Source organism: Lampetra planeri, chromosome 49, assembly GCF_965212315.1.
Source record: "Lampetra planeri chromosome 49, kcLamPlan1.2.h2, whole genome shotgun sequence".
NCBI lineage: Eukaryota > Metazoa > Chordata > Hyperoartia > Petromyzontiformes > Petromyzontidae > Lampetra > Lampetra planeri.
In genome coordinates, this window is record NC_136155.1 from 3,978,340 (window position 1) to 3,994,789 (window position 16,450).

The window sequence follows — 16,450 nt, forward strand, 5'->3', positions numbered from 1 at the left end:
CTAAAATGAGTACTTAGTGCGGTGTGTAAACATCACCACTAGGGAGACAAAGGCAGCCGGGCGTGGTGCTGGCCCCTTGTGTACCGATCCGGCCTTCATAGGTGCTCGCTAACAGCACTTGGTCCAACAGTCTTTTGAAGGCTATACGGGGGGGATCTTTGTCGTGTGCGCGTCTGTGCGCTTTACGCACGACGATGCCGACGAGAGTGCCGTGATTCGGTGAGGCCGTCTCCCGGCTAGGCCAAGGACACCTATTGTCATCATCATCATCATCGGCAGCAGCAGCAGCAGCATCGCCGTGGCCACAATCGTCATAACTGCCTTGGTGAGCGTGTCCGTGCAGGCCTGCGCTCGGAGGGAGGACGTGCGATGGGACGGACGTGGAGGCCGTCATGTGCAACCGCCAGGTGAGTCGAGTCCGCACGACTATTTGCGAGCCGCTGGGCGCTATTGCGCTCTCTACATCATCTCGATTGGAGACTCACTCCTCTGGAACTGCTTCTTCGTGCTTCGTTGCGTTCGGCGTCCTTGGCCCCCGCACCTCCGATTATCACGGTTGGCTGCGTAGGGTGCGAGAGAAGTTCAACATACAAACATATGTACAGACACACACACACACGCGCGCGTGCGCGAAGGCAAAAGTCCCCCGTACAGCCTGTTAGGGCAAGTGCTGTTTAGTGAGTAGCACCTATGATGGCCGGTACGTGCACAAACTCACAGAGTCGCTCTTTCTGACGCGCTCCTGCGGCCGTCTGGAACGCTCTTCCTTTCGATGTTAGGAAGCCACCGGTGCTACCCACTTATAAATCATCTGAGTTTAAAACTAATTTCTTTAAAATAGCTTCTTGTGCTTAGCTTGGCCATTCTTGCCCCCGCACCTCCGTTTAGCACGGTTGGCTACGTACGGTGCGAAAGAAGTTCATGCATGTGTAGTGTCAGCGGAGCGGGAGACAAGGTTGTTCAGGAGCACCCTCTTGATTGACACCTTCAGGTTCACAGGTCCGTCCTCGCGATCTCCTTAGTCGCTCAGCGTAGCCCTTCACACAACCCTGACCGAGACAGCCAACAACTCTCCGGCCGGGCAATATCTCGCGAAGACGGCGGCGGCGATGACGAGACGAGTTTACCTCCCAGAGCCGGCAGCCACGAGCTTCCGCTGTTCGCTGCCTTTATGATACCGGCGCGGCCTGGCTCTGCCCTAGCCGCTCCTCCCTTCTAGAACCTGCTAGAAGGTTCCAGGGACTTCCAGATGGAGTCCTCCGTGACCTTTGCCCCAGTTCCTCCGCCCTGCCGACACAGCCGCGTCTACGCTCACCGGCGTGTGCTGCTGCTCCTGCTGCTGCTGCTGCTGCTGCTTCTACTGCTGCTGCTGCTGCTCCTGCTTCTGCTTCTACTGCTGCTTCTCCTGCTGCTCCTGCTTCTGCTGCTGCTGCTGCTCCTCCTGCTGCTGCTGCTGCTGTTTTTGCTTGGTTCTCCTGCTGCTGCTCCTGCTGCTGCTGCTACTGCTGCTGCTGCTGCTCCTGCTTCTGTTCCTCATGCTTCTCCTCCTGCTGCTGCTCCTGCTGCTGCTGCTCCTGCTCCTCCTGCTTCTCGTGCTGCTCCTCCGCTAACTACGACGACAATCGCTATCCCCCCCCCCCCCCCCGTTCCTGCAGCCGTGTGCCTCCGCGTCGCAGTTCTCCTTCGCCGTGGAGCAGTGCAGCAACAGCAGCGCAGAGCCGTCCACCACCAGCATCACCACCACCGCGGCGGCGGCAGCGGCGGCAGCGGTAGCGGCAGCAGCGGCGGCGGCGGGGACCCGCTCGGCGCTGCGCTACCACGCGTGGGCACCCACCATGGTGCGAGGTACGTACGGGCACCGTGCGGGTGCCGCTTTGGGGCCGTGCGAGCGCCGTGTGGCGCCGTGTGGCGCCGTGTGGTGCCGTGTGGGCGCGGTGACGGCACTGGCAGTACCGGCTGAGGCAGCAGTTTCAGCGGCAGTGGCGGTAGCTGTTTCAAGTTGCGGGTTTATTTTGTGCGGCCGCAAAGATAGAGGAGTCTGGTGAGAATTGTATTTTATTACGTTTTGTTTTTGTTATTTTATTATTCCCCTTCTACGTGACTTTACCGAAAGAACCGGGAAGATGGAGGAGTCTCATTTGTTGCGAAGAGTGAGCGGGTGGGTGGCGAGTGCAATGAGTGGGTGGTGGAGCTGAGTGGACTTGTCAATGACCGGTACCGGCGGTGTTAAGATCCGGCCTCTGTGGAGGAGGAGGAGGCTCGCGGGAGGACGCTGCTACTGGGCAGTTGGAGGCAGCCGCCCACCAGCAACAACGGAGGGCGGAGGAGCGACGCTCACGACCAGCCGATTAACGACGCGTTTTGTTTATTATACAAGTGGGAGGATACCGGAGCGCCCAAAGAAAACCCACGCCCTTGTGCGAGGGTGCAACGCTCTATCCCCATAGTGCTGGAAAAACAGATGGTGATTAGTCCACTTGCTTTAGCGCCTTCTCCTGGCGAGCCCAGGTTACGGGTAACTCTTCGACGCTCACAGCGCTGGATTACAGGCCACGCGCAAAGCCACCACCGCCTCACAGGGCTCGGATTTTGAGAGCCTTCCCCATTAAAGAATACGTACGTGTGTCTGTATGTTGAACTTCTTTCTCACCGTACGTAGCCAACCGTGCTAATTGGATGCGCTGGGGGAAGGATAACAAACTAAGCACAAGAAGCATTTCTAAAGAAATCAGTTTTTAATCTCGATTATTTAAAAGTGCACAGCTTCCAGTGGCTTCCTAACATCGGAAGGAAAGAGCGTTCCAGACGGCCGCAGAAGCGCATCTGAAAGCGCCGCAGCGCGATGCGGTGAGACACCGTCTCTGTTCGACGGTTCGCCAAAAGCCGCCGCCGCTACTGCTGCTGCGAGGATGACGACCGGGGTTCGCATGCTGGTCTATGCTCCTTGCCAAAATCGGCAGTGTTTATTGTCATATTATATTGTCATATTATATTGTCATATTATATTGTCATATTATATTGTCATATTTTATTGTCATATTATATTGTCATATTATATTGTCATATTTTATTGTAATATTATATTGTCATATTTTATTGTCATTATATTGTCATATTATATTGTCATATTATATTGTCATATTATATTGTAATATTATATTGTCATATTTTATTGTCATTATATTGTCATATTATATTGTCATATTTTATTGTCATATTATATTGTCATATTATATTGTCATATTATATTGTAATATTATATTGTCATATTATATTGTCATATTATATTGTAATATTATATTGTCATATTTTATTGTCATATTATATTGTCATATTATATTGTCATATTTTATTGTCATATTATATTGTCATATTTTATTGTCATATTATATTGTCATATTATATTGTCATATTATATTGTCATATTATATTGTCATATTATATTGTCATATTTTATTGTCATATTATATTGTCATATTATATTGTCATATTATATTGTCATATTATATTGTCATATTATATTGTCATATTTTATTGTCATATTATATTGTCATATTATATTGTCATATTATATTGTCATATTATATTGTAATATTATATTGTCATATTTTATTGTCATATTATATTGTCATATTATATTGTCATATTATATTGTAATATTATATTGTCATATTTTATTGTCATATTATATTGTCATATTATATTGTCATATTATATTGTCATATTATATTGTCATATTATATTGTAATATTATATTGTCATATTTTATTGTCATATTATATTGTCATATTATATTGTCATAATATATTGTCATATTATATTGTCATCTTAACGTACAGCATTTGAACACGTAGGCTTTCGCGACCAATTATCATCCCCCGAAAAACCCTATCATGTGCAACGGGTGAAATGCAATCGTGTAGCGCAATGATACCTCCTCGAGTATAACGTGGTTGTGAAAGCCAAGGCATCACTGTGCTTATATTGATGCCAGTTATGTGCTGAAAAACAAAATTGTGAAACCCGTTTGGTCAATTTTTGGCGTTTTGCGATTCATACATCACATGTCAAAAATACAGAACTGCAATAACCGGGGAAGGGGGGGGGGGGAATGACAGTTTGGCATCATCAGGCATGGGTGGTGGTAAAAGAGTCAAAGGGGAGGAATTGAAAATTACCCAAAGAGGGGTCCCCCCCCCCCAATTCTATTACAGCCTCGTGCCCCACCGCCCCCTCCCCATCATCAAACTTAATCTGACCTCGCTCAGCGCACGCACACCCAACCTGCTTTCCCCACGTCTCCCCTCCCCCCGTCGCTGTATCCCTGTGGCCGTCTGTAGGAGACTGGCGCTGCCAGTACCACTGCGAGACCGTGGGCAGGAGTCTGCGAGTGTCGAGGGGGGCGGCGTTTGTGGACGGGACTCGCTGCGAACACCCGAAGGAATCGGCCCTGGGGCTGTGCGTGTCGGGGCGGTGCCAGGCAAGGGGACGCCCGCACACTCACCCACGCCGCTTGCACACACGGCCTGCTCGCACTGGGAGGTCGTGGGTTCGATCCAGATCCTGACGCCTGCTGCTGTATGTTTGGAGTTTGCGTGTCTCTCTCTCTCATCATCATCATGGTGGCTAAGAGATGTTAACTACCTCGCCTGGTATGTAGGAGGTCGTGGGTTCGATCCTGACCCTGACGCCTGCTGCTGTATATTTGGAGTTTGCGTGTCTCTCTCTCTCATCATCATCATCACGGTGGCTAGGAGATGTTAGCTACCTCGCCTGGTATACAGGAGGTCGTGGGTTCGATCCCGACCCTGACACCTGCTGTAAATTTGGAATTTGCGGTGTCTCTCTCTCTCATCATCATCACCACGGTGGCTAGGAGATGTTAGCTACCTCGCCTGGTCTACATGAGGTCGTAATTTAGATCCAGACCCTGCCGTCTGCTGCTGTATATTTGGAGTTTGCGGTGTCTCTCTCTCTCCCCGTGGTCGCGTGGATTATTCTCCGGGTCATTCCGGTTTTCCCCTCCACATTTAGAATCAACGTCGCGCGTTCAGGGTGTTTGGCTGCTATCAATGTCCACACGATGAGCCACATCGTTGAGCTGTCAGTTGTGGCCAGGTCGCTTCTGAAAGAAAGCTACGTAGCTCAGTGGGCCTTACCTGGTAAAATAAAAATTAAACGATGGTACAGTATCGATTTAAAGCTTTCGCGACTGCAGGGATTCATCTTCTTGGTTCTTTCAGTATAGTCACGTAGAAGGGAAGTAATAAAATAATAAAAATATGTTTTATTTGTATTATTTTATTACTTCTCTTCTACGTGACTTTACCGAAAGAACCAAGAAGATAGTACAGTACTCCCACTGGCATACGCCCACTGACATTGTCACGCGCCCACTCATGTCTACACCCGCTCGCGGCCACCTTTGATATCACCGGGGAGACAAAGGCGGCGCGGGCGCGGTGCCGTGCACGCCGCATCCTCGCGCACCCCTCGCCAGCGCCGGTGCTCTGCTCGCTCACGGCAACTTGCGCCAACGGTCTGCCGAGGCCACACGGCGGCGGCTGCGGTGGAGGCGGCGGTGGAGGAGACGTTTGTCTTTAAGGCGGCCGGACGCGGCGTTGGTCCGTGCCGGCCTTCACAGGTCCTCACTAACAGCGCCTGCCCCAACGGTCTGCCGAGGCCACACGGAGGGTCATCGCCTTTGTCTCTGCGCAGGAGTTTGGCTGCGACGGCGTGCTGAGCTCGGGAGTTGTCGTGGACGCGTGCGGGACCTGCGGAGGGGACGGCTCCTCCTGCTTCCGCGTCAACGGGACATTCCACGGCGGGGAGGCCAAGAGTGAGGATGGGACGCGCACCGTCGGTTCCCAGCCACCTCGCTCCAACCTACATCCTTCCCTCTCTCCTCCCTCCTCCAAACCCTCAAACCCTCCACTCCCTCCCCAAACGAGCTCCCACCTCGCCCCCTCCCTGTTCCTCTCCCTCCCCCGGTCTCCTCCACCCAGTCACACTCCCTCCCTCCTCCATCTCCCACCCCTGGAGTCGTTCCTAGGGTCCTCACCGCAAACACACGGAAGGGTCACAGTGTTACAGATAAGCCATAGTCTCAGACGTATAATCATCATTATCAGCAACGGCGTCATCAGCCGCAGCGGTAATAGGAGCATGGTCACCATCAGCCACCACGTAGTCGTCGTCGTTGTCCACGCCTTCACAATCGCCAGCGGTGGTAGCAGCAGCAGCAGCAGTTGTTGTCATCTTTGGCTGCAGTAGCAACGTGATGATGTCGTGATGATCATCATCATTATCATCAGCAGCAACAAGAAGAGCATCGCTAGGAACAATCTCATCATCATCATGGTCATCATCATCAGCAGCAACTGTATCATCATCGTGAACAGTGTCATCATCTTGAGCCAATGTCATCATCATTACCATCATCAGCAGCAGAAGTAGAAGCAGCATCACCATCAGCTGCAGCAGCAGCAGCAGCATCACCACCTGCTCATAAGCGCTCATTGCTGTGTTATATTTGTCCCGTGGGGAGCGGTGGTGCAGTGGTTAGCGCACTGCACTATGAATCTGGCGACCTGAGTTCCGGTCCTGGGCCTCCTAGGTCGACTCAGCCTCAAATGAGTACCTGGTGCGGTGTGTAAACATCGCCACCGGGGAGACAAAGGCGGCCGGGCGTGGTGCTGGCCACCCACCCCCTGGCCTTCATAGGTGCTCGCAAACAGCGCTTGCTCTACGGGGGGGGATCTTTGTCTTTGTCCACGTGTGCAGAGTACGTCACCTTCCTGCGCGTGCCCCTAAACGCCACCTCTGTGCACGTCTCGAACACCCGCTCAGCCTACACACACCTGGGTGAGTGCGTGTTCACAGGCTCTGCTAACTCCCACCCCCACGCTCACAGCACTTGCCCCCCGACGGTCCGTCAAAGGCTGCACGGGGGATCTTTGTCTTTGCGTGGCGAGGAGTGGCGGCGCAGTGGTGAGTGAGCGCGCCCGAGTGGCCCCGTCCACCGAGGAGAACGGAGCGATGTAGTCGGCACGTGCCGACACGTGGGTGCCCGGTGGGTTGTCACAATCGCGGCTTCGCGATCGATGTTCGGCGGATTTGGGACGCCCTCCATCCGGCAGCGGATAGACCGTGGCTGACGACGATGACGATGACGGCGACGACGATGACGACGACGACGATGACAACAATGACGACGACGACGGGGATGACGACGATGACGACGATGACAACGACGATGACGACGGGGATGACGACGATGACGACGATGACAACGATGACGACGACGACGACGATGGGGATGACGACGATGACAACGATGACGACGACGATGGGGATGACGACGATGACGACGATGACAACGATGACGACGACGACGACGATGGGGATGACGACGATGACGACGATGACGACGACGACGACGATGGGGATGACGACGACGACGACGATGGGGATGACGACGATGACAACGATGACGACGATGACGACGATGGGGATGACGATGACGACGATGACGACGATGACGACGATGGGGATGACGACGATGACAACGATGACGACGATGACGACGATGACGACGATGGGGATGACGACGATGACGACGATGACAACGATGACGACGACGACGACGATGGGGATGACGACGATGACGACGATGACGACGACGGGGAAACGCAAACGGAATACATTTTTCGGTCGCTCGCACGGCCGTTCATTTCGACTGCTCACGGAGTCGCTCACGCCGGCTGCGGTCGCTCCGGCCGGCGCCTCCCGTAGCGCTGCTGGTGGGCCGCGTGCCGGTGGTGGCCGGGCGCGGATCGGTGTCCACCAACGTGTCGGCTCCCTCGGCGCTGGAGGACGAGCGCCTCACCTACCGCCTCTACCTCACCGAGCTCAAGATCCCGCGCACGGAGCGGCTCTCCATCCCGGGGCCCGTCACTCAGCCCACGCACGTGCAGGTGCGGGGAGGGCTGCGGGGGGACACGAGTTGCTGTGTGTGTGTGTGTGTGCCGGGTGGCGCTGCACACGTCACCACCGCTGTGCAGAGACGTTGTTGTGTGTGTCTGGGTGTGAGCGATGGGTGTCGGCTAACAGCACTCGCCCCGACGGTCTGTTAAGGCTATACGGGGGGTCTTTGTGTGTGTGCGAGCGGTGCGCCATGAATTCGATTCCAGCACACAGCCGACCGCACCGACACCGGTGACGATTATCTGAACCTGCCCTGCGCCTTCCCTTAGGTCGACTCAGCCTCAAACGAGTACCTGGCGCGGTGTGTGGTAAACATCGCCACTGGGGAGACAAAGGCGGTCGGGCGTGGTTGCTGGCCTCCCACCCCCTCGTGTGCCACAGTGCCGGCCTTCGTAGTTGCTCGCTAACAGCACTTGCCCCAGCAGTCTGTTACAGGCTTAACAAAGTTGGGGGTAGAGGGAACGTATCCCACGTGACCACCGGCCTTCATAGGTGGTGCTTGCCCTCCCCCACCCCTCCCCGCCCCCACCCCTGCCCCCCCCCTCGTGTCCGTGCCCGCCGCGGCCGCAGGTGTACCGCCGCTACGGGCGCGAGTACGGCCGCGCCGCCGACCCCGACATCGTCTTCTCCTTCCACCTGCCCCACGGGCAGCCGCTCTACCAGTGGGAGGAACGGCGGGCGCCGTGCCCCCACACCTGCGGCACAGGTGAGACAAAGGCGGCGGTGGCCCAGCCTGGTCGGTACGGCAACGAGGCGCCCGCTTACCGCCCGCCGTGGCCGACTCGTCGATGGTAGCGAAGGGGCACGGAAGGCGCTGCCCCTCAAGATGAGCCGGCCGCGTGTCGCCAGCCGCCAGCGACGCAGGGCTCGGTGGCTAGGAGATGTTAACTACCTCGCCTGGTGTGCAGGAGGTCGTGGGTTCGATCCCCGACCCTGACGCCTGCTGCTGTATATTTGGAGTTTGCGTGTCTCTCTCTCTCTCTCATCATCACGGTGGCTAGGAGATGTTAACTACCTCGCCTGGTATGCAGGAGGTCGTGGGTTCGACCCCCGACCCTGATGCCTGCTTCGTTGAACTATTATTTGTGGCAAGTTGCTTCTCAAAAAGAGCTCTACAGCTCCAAAACAAAGCTAGTTTTTTGTTTTTCTGCATTATATACAAAGACAAAGATCCCCCGTCTAGCCTGAACAGACTGTTGAGGAAAGTGCTGTTAGCGAGCACCTACGAAGGCCAGCTCGGCACACGAGGGGATGGGTGACCAGCACCAAGTACTTATTTGAGGCTGAGTCGACCTAGGGGAGGCCCACGACAAGTGCAGATAATCGCCACTGGGTGTTGGCCGCGAGCGGGAATCGAACTCGGCGGTGGCCGGGTTCGTAGCGATCAACGCCGCAGCTGATCGCTACGCCGCCGCTCGCATCTAGAGATTCGCAAGCGCTGGCTCCGATGCGGACCGAGCGGTCGTAGCGTTGATGCGGTGGGCGGTGGTGCCGTGCGTGCAGGGACGACGCGTGCGGCGCACGTGTGCGTCGACCCCTCGCTGGGCTCCGAGGTGCCGTCCGAGCGCTGCCTCCTGGGCGGGCCCCGGCCCCTGGAGCGGACCGTGCCGTGCAGCCGGAGCCTGGAGCCCTGCCCTGCCCCGCCGCACGAGTGAGGGACGCGTGTGTCGGCGTGTGTGTGTCTCCACGCGGGCGTGTGTGTGTCCATGTGCATGTGTGTGTGTCCGCGTGTGTGTGTCTCCGCACGTGTGTCCGTGTGCATGTGCGTGTGTCCACGTGTGTGGGTGTACGTCTGTGTGTGTCTGCGTGTGTCCTTGTGTGTGTGTGTCTCTGCACGTGCGTGTGTGTGTCCGTGTGCATGTGCGTGTATCCATGTGTTTCCGTGTGTGTGTCCGCGTGTGTGGGTGTACGTCAGTGTGTGTCCGTGTGTGCGTGCCGCCTTCCATAGGTGCTACTCGCTAACAGCACTTGCGCGAAAAGCCTGTTTCGGCTACACGGGGTATCTTTGTCTTTGTAGCAGTTCGCGTAGACACGTGTGCGCCGTCCAGCCACAATCGCCCTTCAACCCGCACCTACCAGAATGGTGAAGTATGGTCAAACGACCCCCACGACATGCAACGCCTTCATCCAGCAGTGGATCTACACACGTACAACGACGCACGATAGGAATGCGTATCCCCCGCCCCCCCCGCCCCCCTCCCCCCGCGTTCGCTGGAGCCGGACGCAACCTTTGACCTCGCTCTCTCTCGTCGACCCGCAGGGTCACCGCGAAAGCGCCAGCGAGCGACGGCGATGGTGATGATGGCGTTACATCATCATCGTCATCGTCGTCGTCAACGTCGTCAACGTCGTCAACGTCATCGTCCTCGCTTGCTCCGGGAACGCCTTTCCTCGGAGCTGCGAGTCAGGGGTCACGCGGGGGTCGGAGGGGCTCCACGACCCCTTCCCCGATGACCCCCGCCCCCCCCGTGACCCCGACCACCAAGACCCCTCTCGTCACGACCCAAGCTGCGCATGACGCGGCACCCTCAACAGAATTCTCAACTTCCACCACCCCTTCCTCCTCCTCCTCGTCAGCCTCCTCTTTCTCCACCTCCTCTACGGCTCCACAACTGCCCGGTGAGGGCATGGCATCATCATCATCGTCATCATCATCGTCATCATCATCGTCATCATCATTGTCATCACCACGCCATTGTCATAATCGCAGTGAGAAGGTGGATATACTGGATGTGGTGTGCCGGTTGCCACTGTGGCGAGATGTTAACTCCCTCGCCTGGTGTGCAGGAGGTCGTGGGTTCGATCCCCACGACCTCCTGCACACCAGAAATGTGACGTCACGTCAAAATGCGCAACTTTAAATAAATATAGACGACACGTTCTGCTTAATTGAATAGACTTTTTTTGTAAATGTTTTCTCCTACAACATCAGAGTGCAGCGCCACATTAAATACGCACTACAATGACAATAGTTTAAAGCGATTTGAAGCATGTTTTTTTTTTGGGGGGGGGGGGGCAGAGCTTTGTGACGTCATATTTGAGGGGGGGAGGTCTGATTTTTTGTGACGCCGTGCTGCTATAGCTGCTGCTGCTGCTGTCGCTGCTGTAGTTGCTACCGCTGCTTCTGCTGTTGTCACTGCTTTATCTGCTTCAGCTGTTGTCACTGCTGTATCTGCTGCTGCTGTTGTCACTGCTTTATCTGCTTCAGCTGTTGTCACTGCTGTATCTGCTGCTGCTGTTGTCACTGCTGTATCTGCTTCTGCTGTTGTCACTGCTTTATCTGCTTCAGCTGTTGTCACTGCTGTATCTGCTGCTGCTGTTGTCACTGCTTTATCTGCTTCAGCTGTTGTCACTGCTGTATCTGCTGCTGCTGTTGTCACTGCTGTATCTGCTTCTGCTGTTGTCACTGCTTTATCTGCTTCAGCTGTTGTCACTGCTGTATCTGCTGCTGCTGTTGTCACTGCTGTAGTTGCTGCTGATGTTGCTGCTGCTGCTGTTGTTGCTGCTGCTGCTACCGCTGCTTCAGCTGTTGTCACTGCTGTAGTTGCTGCTGATGTTGCTGCTGCTGCTGTTGTTGCTGCTGCTGCTACCGCTGCTTCAGCTGTTGTCACTGCTGTAGTTGCTGCTGATGTTGCTGCTGCTGCTGCTGTAGCTGCTGTCACTGCGTTGCCGTGCGTCGTCTGTGCGCCGCCCGTAGCGTCGTGCGGGCTGCAGGTGACGGCGCCCGCGGGCATCGTGCGCCTGGACGCTCGCCCCGGGGTGGACTGCAGCGTGGCGTTCGCTCGCCCGCTCGGCGAGGTCGTGTCCGTGCACGTGCTGCAGCACAACATGGAGTGCAGCGCCGGTGAGTGAGTGTGTGCGTGTGTGCGTGAGTGAGTGCGTGTGTGCGTGAGTGTGTGCGTGAGTGAGTGCGTGTGTGCATGAGTGTGTGCGTGAGTGAGTGTGGGAGTGCGTGCGTGAGTGAGTGTGGGAGTGAGTGAGTGTGTGCGTGAGTGAGTGTGGGAGTGCATGCGTGAGTGAGTGTGGGAGTGAGTGAGTGTGTGCGTGAGTGAGTGTGGGAGTGCGTGCGTGAGTGAGTGCGAGTACATGAGTGAGTGAGTGCGTGCATGAGTGTGTGCGTGAGTGAGTGTGGGAGTGAGTGAGTGTGTGCGTGAGTGAGTGAGTGTGGGAGTGAGTGAGTGTGTGTGTGTGTGCGTGAGTGCGTGAGTGAGTGCATGAGTGAGTGCGTGAGTTAGTGAGTGAGTGCGTGCATGAGTGTGTGCGTGAATGAGTGTGGGAGTGAGTGAGTGTGTGCGTGAGTGAGTGTGGGAGTGTGTGCGTGAGTGAGTGTGGGAGTGAGTGAGTGTGTGCGTGAGTGAGTGTGGGAGTGAGTGCGTGAGTGAGTGCGTGAGTGAGTACATGAGTGAGTGTGTGAGTTAGTGAGTGAGTGAGTACGTGAGTGAGTGTGTGAGTGACTGCGTGAGTTTGTGAGTGAGTGCGTGAGTGAGTGAGTGAATGAGTGTGTGCGTGAGTGAGTGCGTGAGTGAGTCAGTGCGTGCGTGTGTAAATGAGTGTGTGCATGAGTGAGTGCATGAGTGCATGTGTGAGTGAGTGGGTGAGTGAGTGGGTGCGTGAGTGAGTGTGTGAGTGAGTGGGTGCGTGAGTGAGTGCGTGAGTGAGTGAGTGTGAGTAAATAAGTGCTGAGTGAGTGCGTGAGTGCGTGAGTGAGTGCGTGAGTGAGTGAGTGAATGAGTGTGTGCGTGAGTGAGTGCGTGAGTGCGTGCGTGCCTGAGTGAGTGAGTGAATAAGTGAGTGCCTGAGTGCGTGAGTGAGTGAGTACGTGAGTGTGTAAGTGCGTGCGTGAGTGTGTGAGTGAGTGCGTGAGTGCCTGAGTGAGTGCGTGAGTTTCTGGGTGAGTGCGTGAATGAGTGAGTGTATGAGTGAGTCAGTGCGTGCGTGTGTAAATGAGTGTGTGCGTGAGTGAGTGCATGAGTGTGTGAATGAGTGATTGCATGAGTGTGTGAGTGCGTGAGTGAGTGCGTGCGTGAATGAGTGAGTGCGTGAGTGAGTGAGTGAGTGAATGAGTGTGTGCGTGAGTGAGTGCATGAGTGTGTGAGTGCGTGAGTGAGTTCGTGCATGAGTGAGTGCGTGAGTGAGTGCGTGAGTGAGTGCGTGAGTGTGTGAGTGCGTGCATGAGTGAGTGCGTGAGTGTGAGTGAGTAAGTGCTGAGTGAGTGCGTGTGTGAGTGAGTGCATGAGTGCATGCATGAGTGAGTGAGTGTGAGTGAGTAAGTGCTGAGTGAGTGCGTGCATGAGTGAGTGCGTGAGTGAGTGAGTGCGTGAGTGAGTGCGTGAGTGCGTGAGTGAGTGAGTGCATGAGTGAGTGCGTGCGTGCGCCTGCGTGCATGGGGAGCGGTGGTGTAGCGGTTAGCGCGCTGCGCTACGAACCCGGCGACCCGAGTTCGATTCCCGCTCACGGTCAACACCAGCGACGATTATCTGAATAGGTCCTGGGCCTCCCCTAGGTCGACTCGGCCTCAAATGACTACCTGGTGCGGTGAGTAAAATCATTCCCACTGGTGAGTCGACGGTGGCCGGGCGTGGTACTGTCCACCCAACCCCTCGTGATACGACGTGTGACATCGAACGAATCACTCGATTGTGTCTGGCAGCGAGAGCGGTTCACGCGAACTCCGTCGCAGAAGGTCACACCTTCTTGGTTCTTTCGGTAAAGTCACGTAGAAGGGAAATAATAAAATAATGAAAATAAAACATAATAAAATAATTCTCACGACGTTTCGGCCACAACGCAAGCAGCTGTCCCCAGGGGTGTGTCATTCAGACTCTGTCTTCCCGACAGACCTGTTCTTCACCTGAGGACGGCCACTTGCGTCGTGGCCGAAACGTCGTGAGAATTATTTTATCATGTTTTATTTTTATTATTTTATTACTTCCCTTCTACGTGACTTTCCCGAAAGAACCAAGAAGATGAATCCCTGCAGTCACGAAAGCTTTAAATCGAGAAGTTCACACGTTTGGCGCAACGGTCCTTCGCTGGACTCTGCCCGATGAATGAAATGAACGAATGCCCTTTGACCCCCCCGCTCCCCTCTGACCCCCCACCCACCCCCACCCCCTCCCCGCCCGGTCGCCCGTCGGCAGGCGACTACGCGATGGTGCTGGAGCGCCTGTCGTGGCGACGCTTGTGCGAGGGCTCCCGCAACACGACGCTCTCGTCGCGCACCAACAACCTCGTCGTGCGCCTGCGCGCCGCCGGCGGGCGCCGGGGCCTTCGCGTGGCCTTCGCCGCCCGGCGGGCACGAAGGCCGCAGCACCGAGGTGGGGGCGGCGCTCGCTGGGGGGGGGGGGGGCGGGGGGGGGGCGATGCCGTCACGGAGCGGCGCCCCCTCCGTGACGGCCAGGGTCAAACTTCTCTTCTCCCGTGTTCATTCTCTTCCCTACCCCTCCCCCCACCCCCACCCCCAACCACCCACACACTCCGCCCCCCACCCCCATCAAACCCACCCACCCCCATTCCCCACACCAACCCCACCACCCCCACACCCCCCACACCCCCCACCCCACCACTCCCCCCACCCCCCCCCACTCCACCCCCCACCACCCCCTAACACCCCCCTCCACCACCCCTACCACCCCCCACCATCTCCCCCACTCCACCCCCCACCCCCCCAACCACCCCCACCCCCACAGAATGTGACGTGCAGTTGACGGGCATCAAGGGCAGGATCGGCGCCCCGCAGGCCGTGGCGGGTGGTGGTGGTGGCGTGGTGGCCACCCAGCCGTGCCGCGCCTACATCAACGTGCCGCCACAGCGGCGCATCGTGCTGCGGGCCATGGTCACGAGCGGCGCGGGGCGGGGAGCGGAGCAGGACGGGGCGTGCGACGGCCACGTTGTGGTACGTCCCCCGCGGTGGCGAGGAGATGTTGACTACCTCGCCTGGTATACAGGAGGTCGTGGGTTCGATGTTGAGATGTTGACTACCTCGCCTGGTATACAGGAGGTCGTGGGTCGATCCTGACACCTGCTGTATATTTGGAGTTTGCGTGTCTCTCTTATCATCATCATGGTGGCTATGAGATGTTAACTACCTCGCCTGTTAAACATGAGGTCGTGGGTTCGATCCCGACCCTGACGCCTGCTGCTGTATATTTGGAGTTTGCGGTGTCTCTCTTCCCGTGGCCGTGTGGATTTTTCAACGTCGCACGTTTTTTGGCCGCTATCAATTTCCCCGCGATGATGATGATGATGATGAGCCGCTGTCGTTGAGCTATCATTCAGCTCAGCGGGGCCTCACCTGGCTAAGTATGAAACAGCTTCGCAGATTGTGCTGTGCCAGCCTTCACGGGCTCCGCTCGCGAACGGCACTTGCCCCAGCCGTCTGTCGAGGCTACGCGGGGGATCTTTGTCTCGTTGCGCTCACAGGTGAGGGACATGGAGACGCTGAAGGCCGTGCCCGTGTGTGGGCCCAGGCCCCTCGTGTGGAAATCTTCCGGCAGTCGGGCGGAGATCGAGTTCCACGGCCGGCTCGGCAAGCAGACGTCGTCCTTCATCGCTCTGTACCGCGCCATCGACCCCGGGGCACCCCTCTCCGGAACATAGACGCCTACAGACCCCTACAGACCCCCATAGACCCCCATAGACCCCTATAGACCCCCTGCAGACCCCCATGGACCCCTATAGACCCCCTACAGACCCTGGTGGAGCCCTGCAGACCCCCATAGACCCCCTACAGACCCCCATAGACCCCCATAGACCCCCATAGACCCCCATAGACCCCCTACAGACCCCCATAGACCCCCATAGACCCCCATAGACCCCCTACAGACTCCCATAGACCCCCTGCAGACCCCCATAGAGCCCTACAGACCCCCAAACCCCTACACACCCGACAGACCCCCATAGAGCCCCTATAGACCCTGGTGGAGCCCTACAGACCCCCAGACCTCCCCAGACCCCCATAGACCCCTACAGATCCCTCATGGAGCCCTACAGACCACTAGACTCCTACACACCCCCAGACTCCTACAGACCCCCATTGACCCCCTACAGACCCCCCAATGCAGCCCTACACACCCACAGACCCCTACACACCGCCATAGGCCCCCTACAGACCCCCCTAGGTTGTAAGTGAGTTTGGTTGTTTGTGCTTGCGAACCACTGCCAATGCAGTCTCACCGAATACTTCCTACACCGCAGTTGTGGTGTAGAGACACCAAGGTCCCATGGCCAAGTGGGAGTTGTGGTGGTGGTGGTGGTGGCAGTGGTGGTGGTGGTGGCAGTGGTGGTGCTGGTGGTGGCAGTGGTGGTGGTGGTGGTGGCAGTGGTGGTGGTGGTGGTGGTGGCAGTGGTGGTGCTGGTGGTGGCAGTGGTGGTGGTGGTGGTGGCAGTGGTGGTGGTGGTAGTGGCAGTGGTGGTGGTGGCAGTGGTGGTGGTAGTGGTGGTGGTGGCAGTGGTGGTGGCAGTG

At 56.4% G+C, this 16,450-nt stretch overlaps 2 protein-coding genes across 2 annotated transcripts; both read left to right on the forward strand.

Moving 5' to 3' along the window:
* The first annotated feature begins 332 nt into the window (after positions 1-332).
* Positions 333-9,902, forward strand: LOC144733977 (A disintegrin and metalloproteinase with thrombospondin motifs 13-like). Its single transcript, XM_078616005.1, has 9 exons — positions 333-407; positions 1,656-1,845; positions 4,341-4,480; positions 5,443-5,592; positions 5,719-5,839; positions 6,784-6,864; positions 7,795-7,976; positions 8,557-8,692; positions 9,490-9,902. The coding sequence occupies exons 1-9, from the start codon at positions 393-395 to the stop codon at positions 9,639-9,641; spliced, it is 1,167 nt and encodes a 388-aa protein (XP_078472131.1). The 5' UTR covers positions 333-392; the 3' UTR covers positions 9,642-9,902.
* A 329-nt stretch (positions 9,903-10,231) lies between these two features.
* Positions 10,232-15,766, forward strand: LOC144734047 (A disintegrin and metalloproteinase with thrombospondin motifs 13-like). The gene is made up of 5 exons (XM_078616096.1): positions 10,232-10,605; positions 11,684-11,830; positions 14,127-14,303; positions 14,676-14,881; positions 15,409-15,766. Exons 1-5 carry the CDS (start codon positions 10,437-10,439, stop codon positions 15,583-15,585), a joined length of 876 nt encoding a protein of 291 aa, XP_078472222.1. The 5' UTR covers positions 10,232-10,436; the 3' UTR covers positions 15,586-15,766.
* Positions 15,767-16,450: the final 684 nt, after the last annotated feature.

Excerpts from the sequence above, each read along its gene's own strand:
- LOC144733977 (XM_078616005.1), top strand. Across the intron at positions 5,840-6,783 it reads CCACGGCGGGGAGGCCAAGA|AGTACGTCACCTTCCTGCGC; the intron begins GTGAGGATGGGA and ends CCACGTGTGCAG. Across the intron at positions 6,865-7,794 it reads CTCAGCCTACACACACCTGG|CGCTGCTGGTGGGCCGCGTG; the intron begins GTGAGTGCGTGT and ends CGCCTCCCGTAG.
- LOC144734047 (XM_078616096.1), top strand. The coding sequence starts at position 10,437 with ATGACCCCCGCCCCCCCCGTGACCCCGACCACCAAGACCCCTCTCGTC. Across the intron at positions 10,606-11,683 it reads TACGGCTCCACAACTGCCCG|CGTCGTGCGGGCTGCAGGTG; the intron begins GTGAGGGCATGG and ends CGCCGCCCGTAG. Across the intron at positions 14,304-14,675 it reads ACGAAGGCCGCAGCACCGAG|AATGTGACGTGCAGTTGACG; the intron begins GTGGGGGCGGCG and ends CCACCCCCACAG.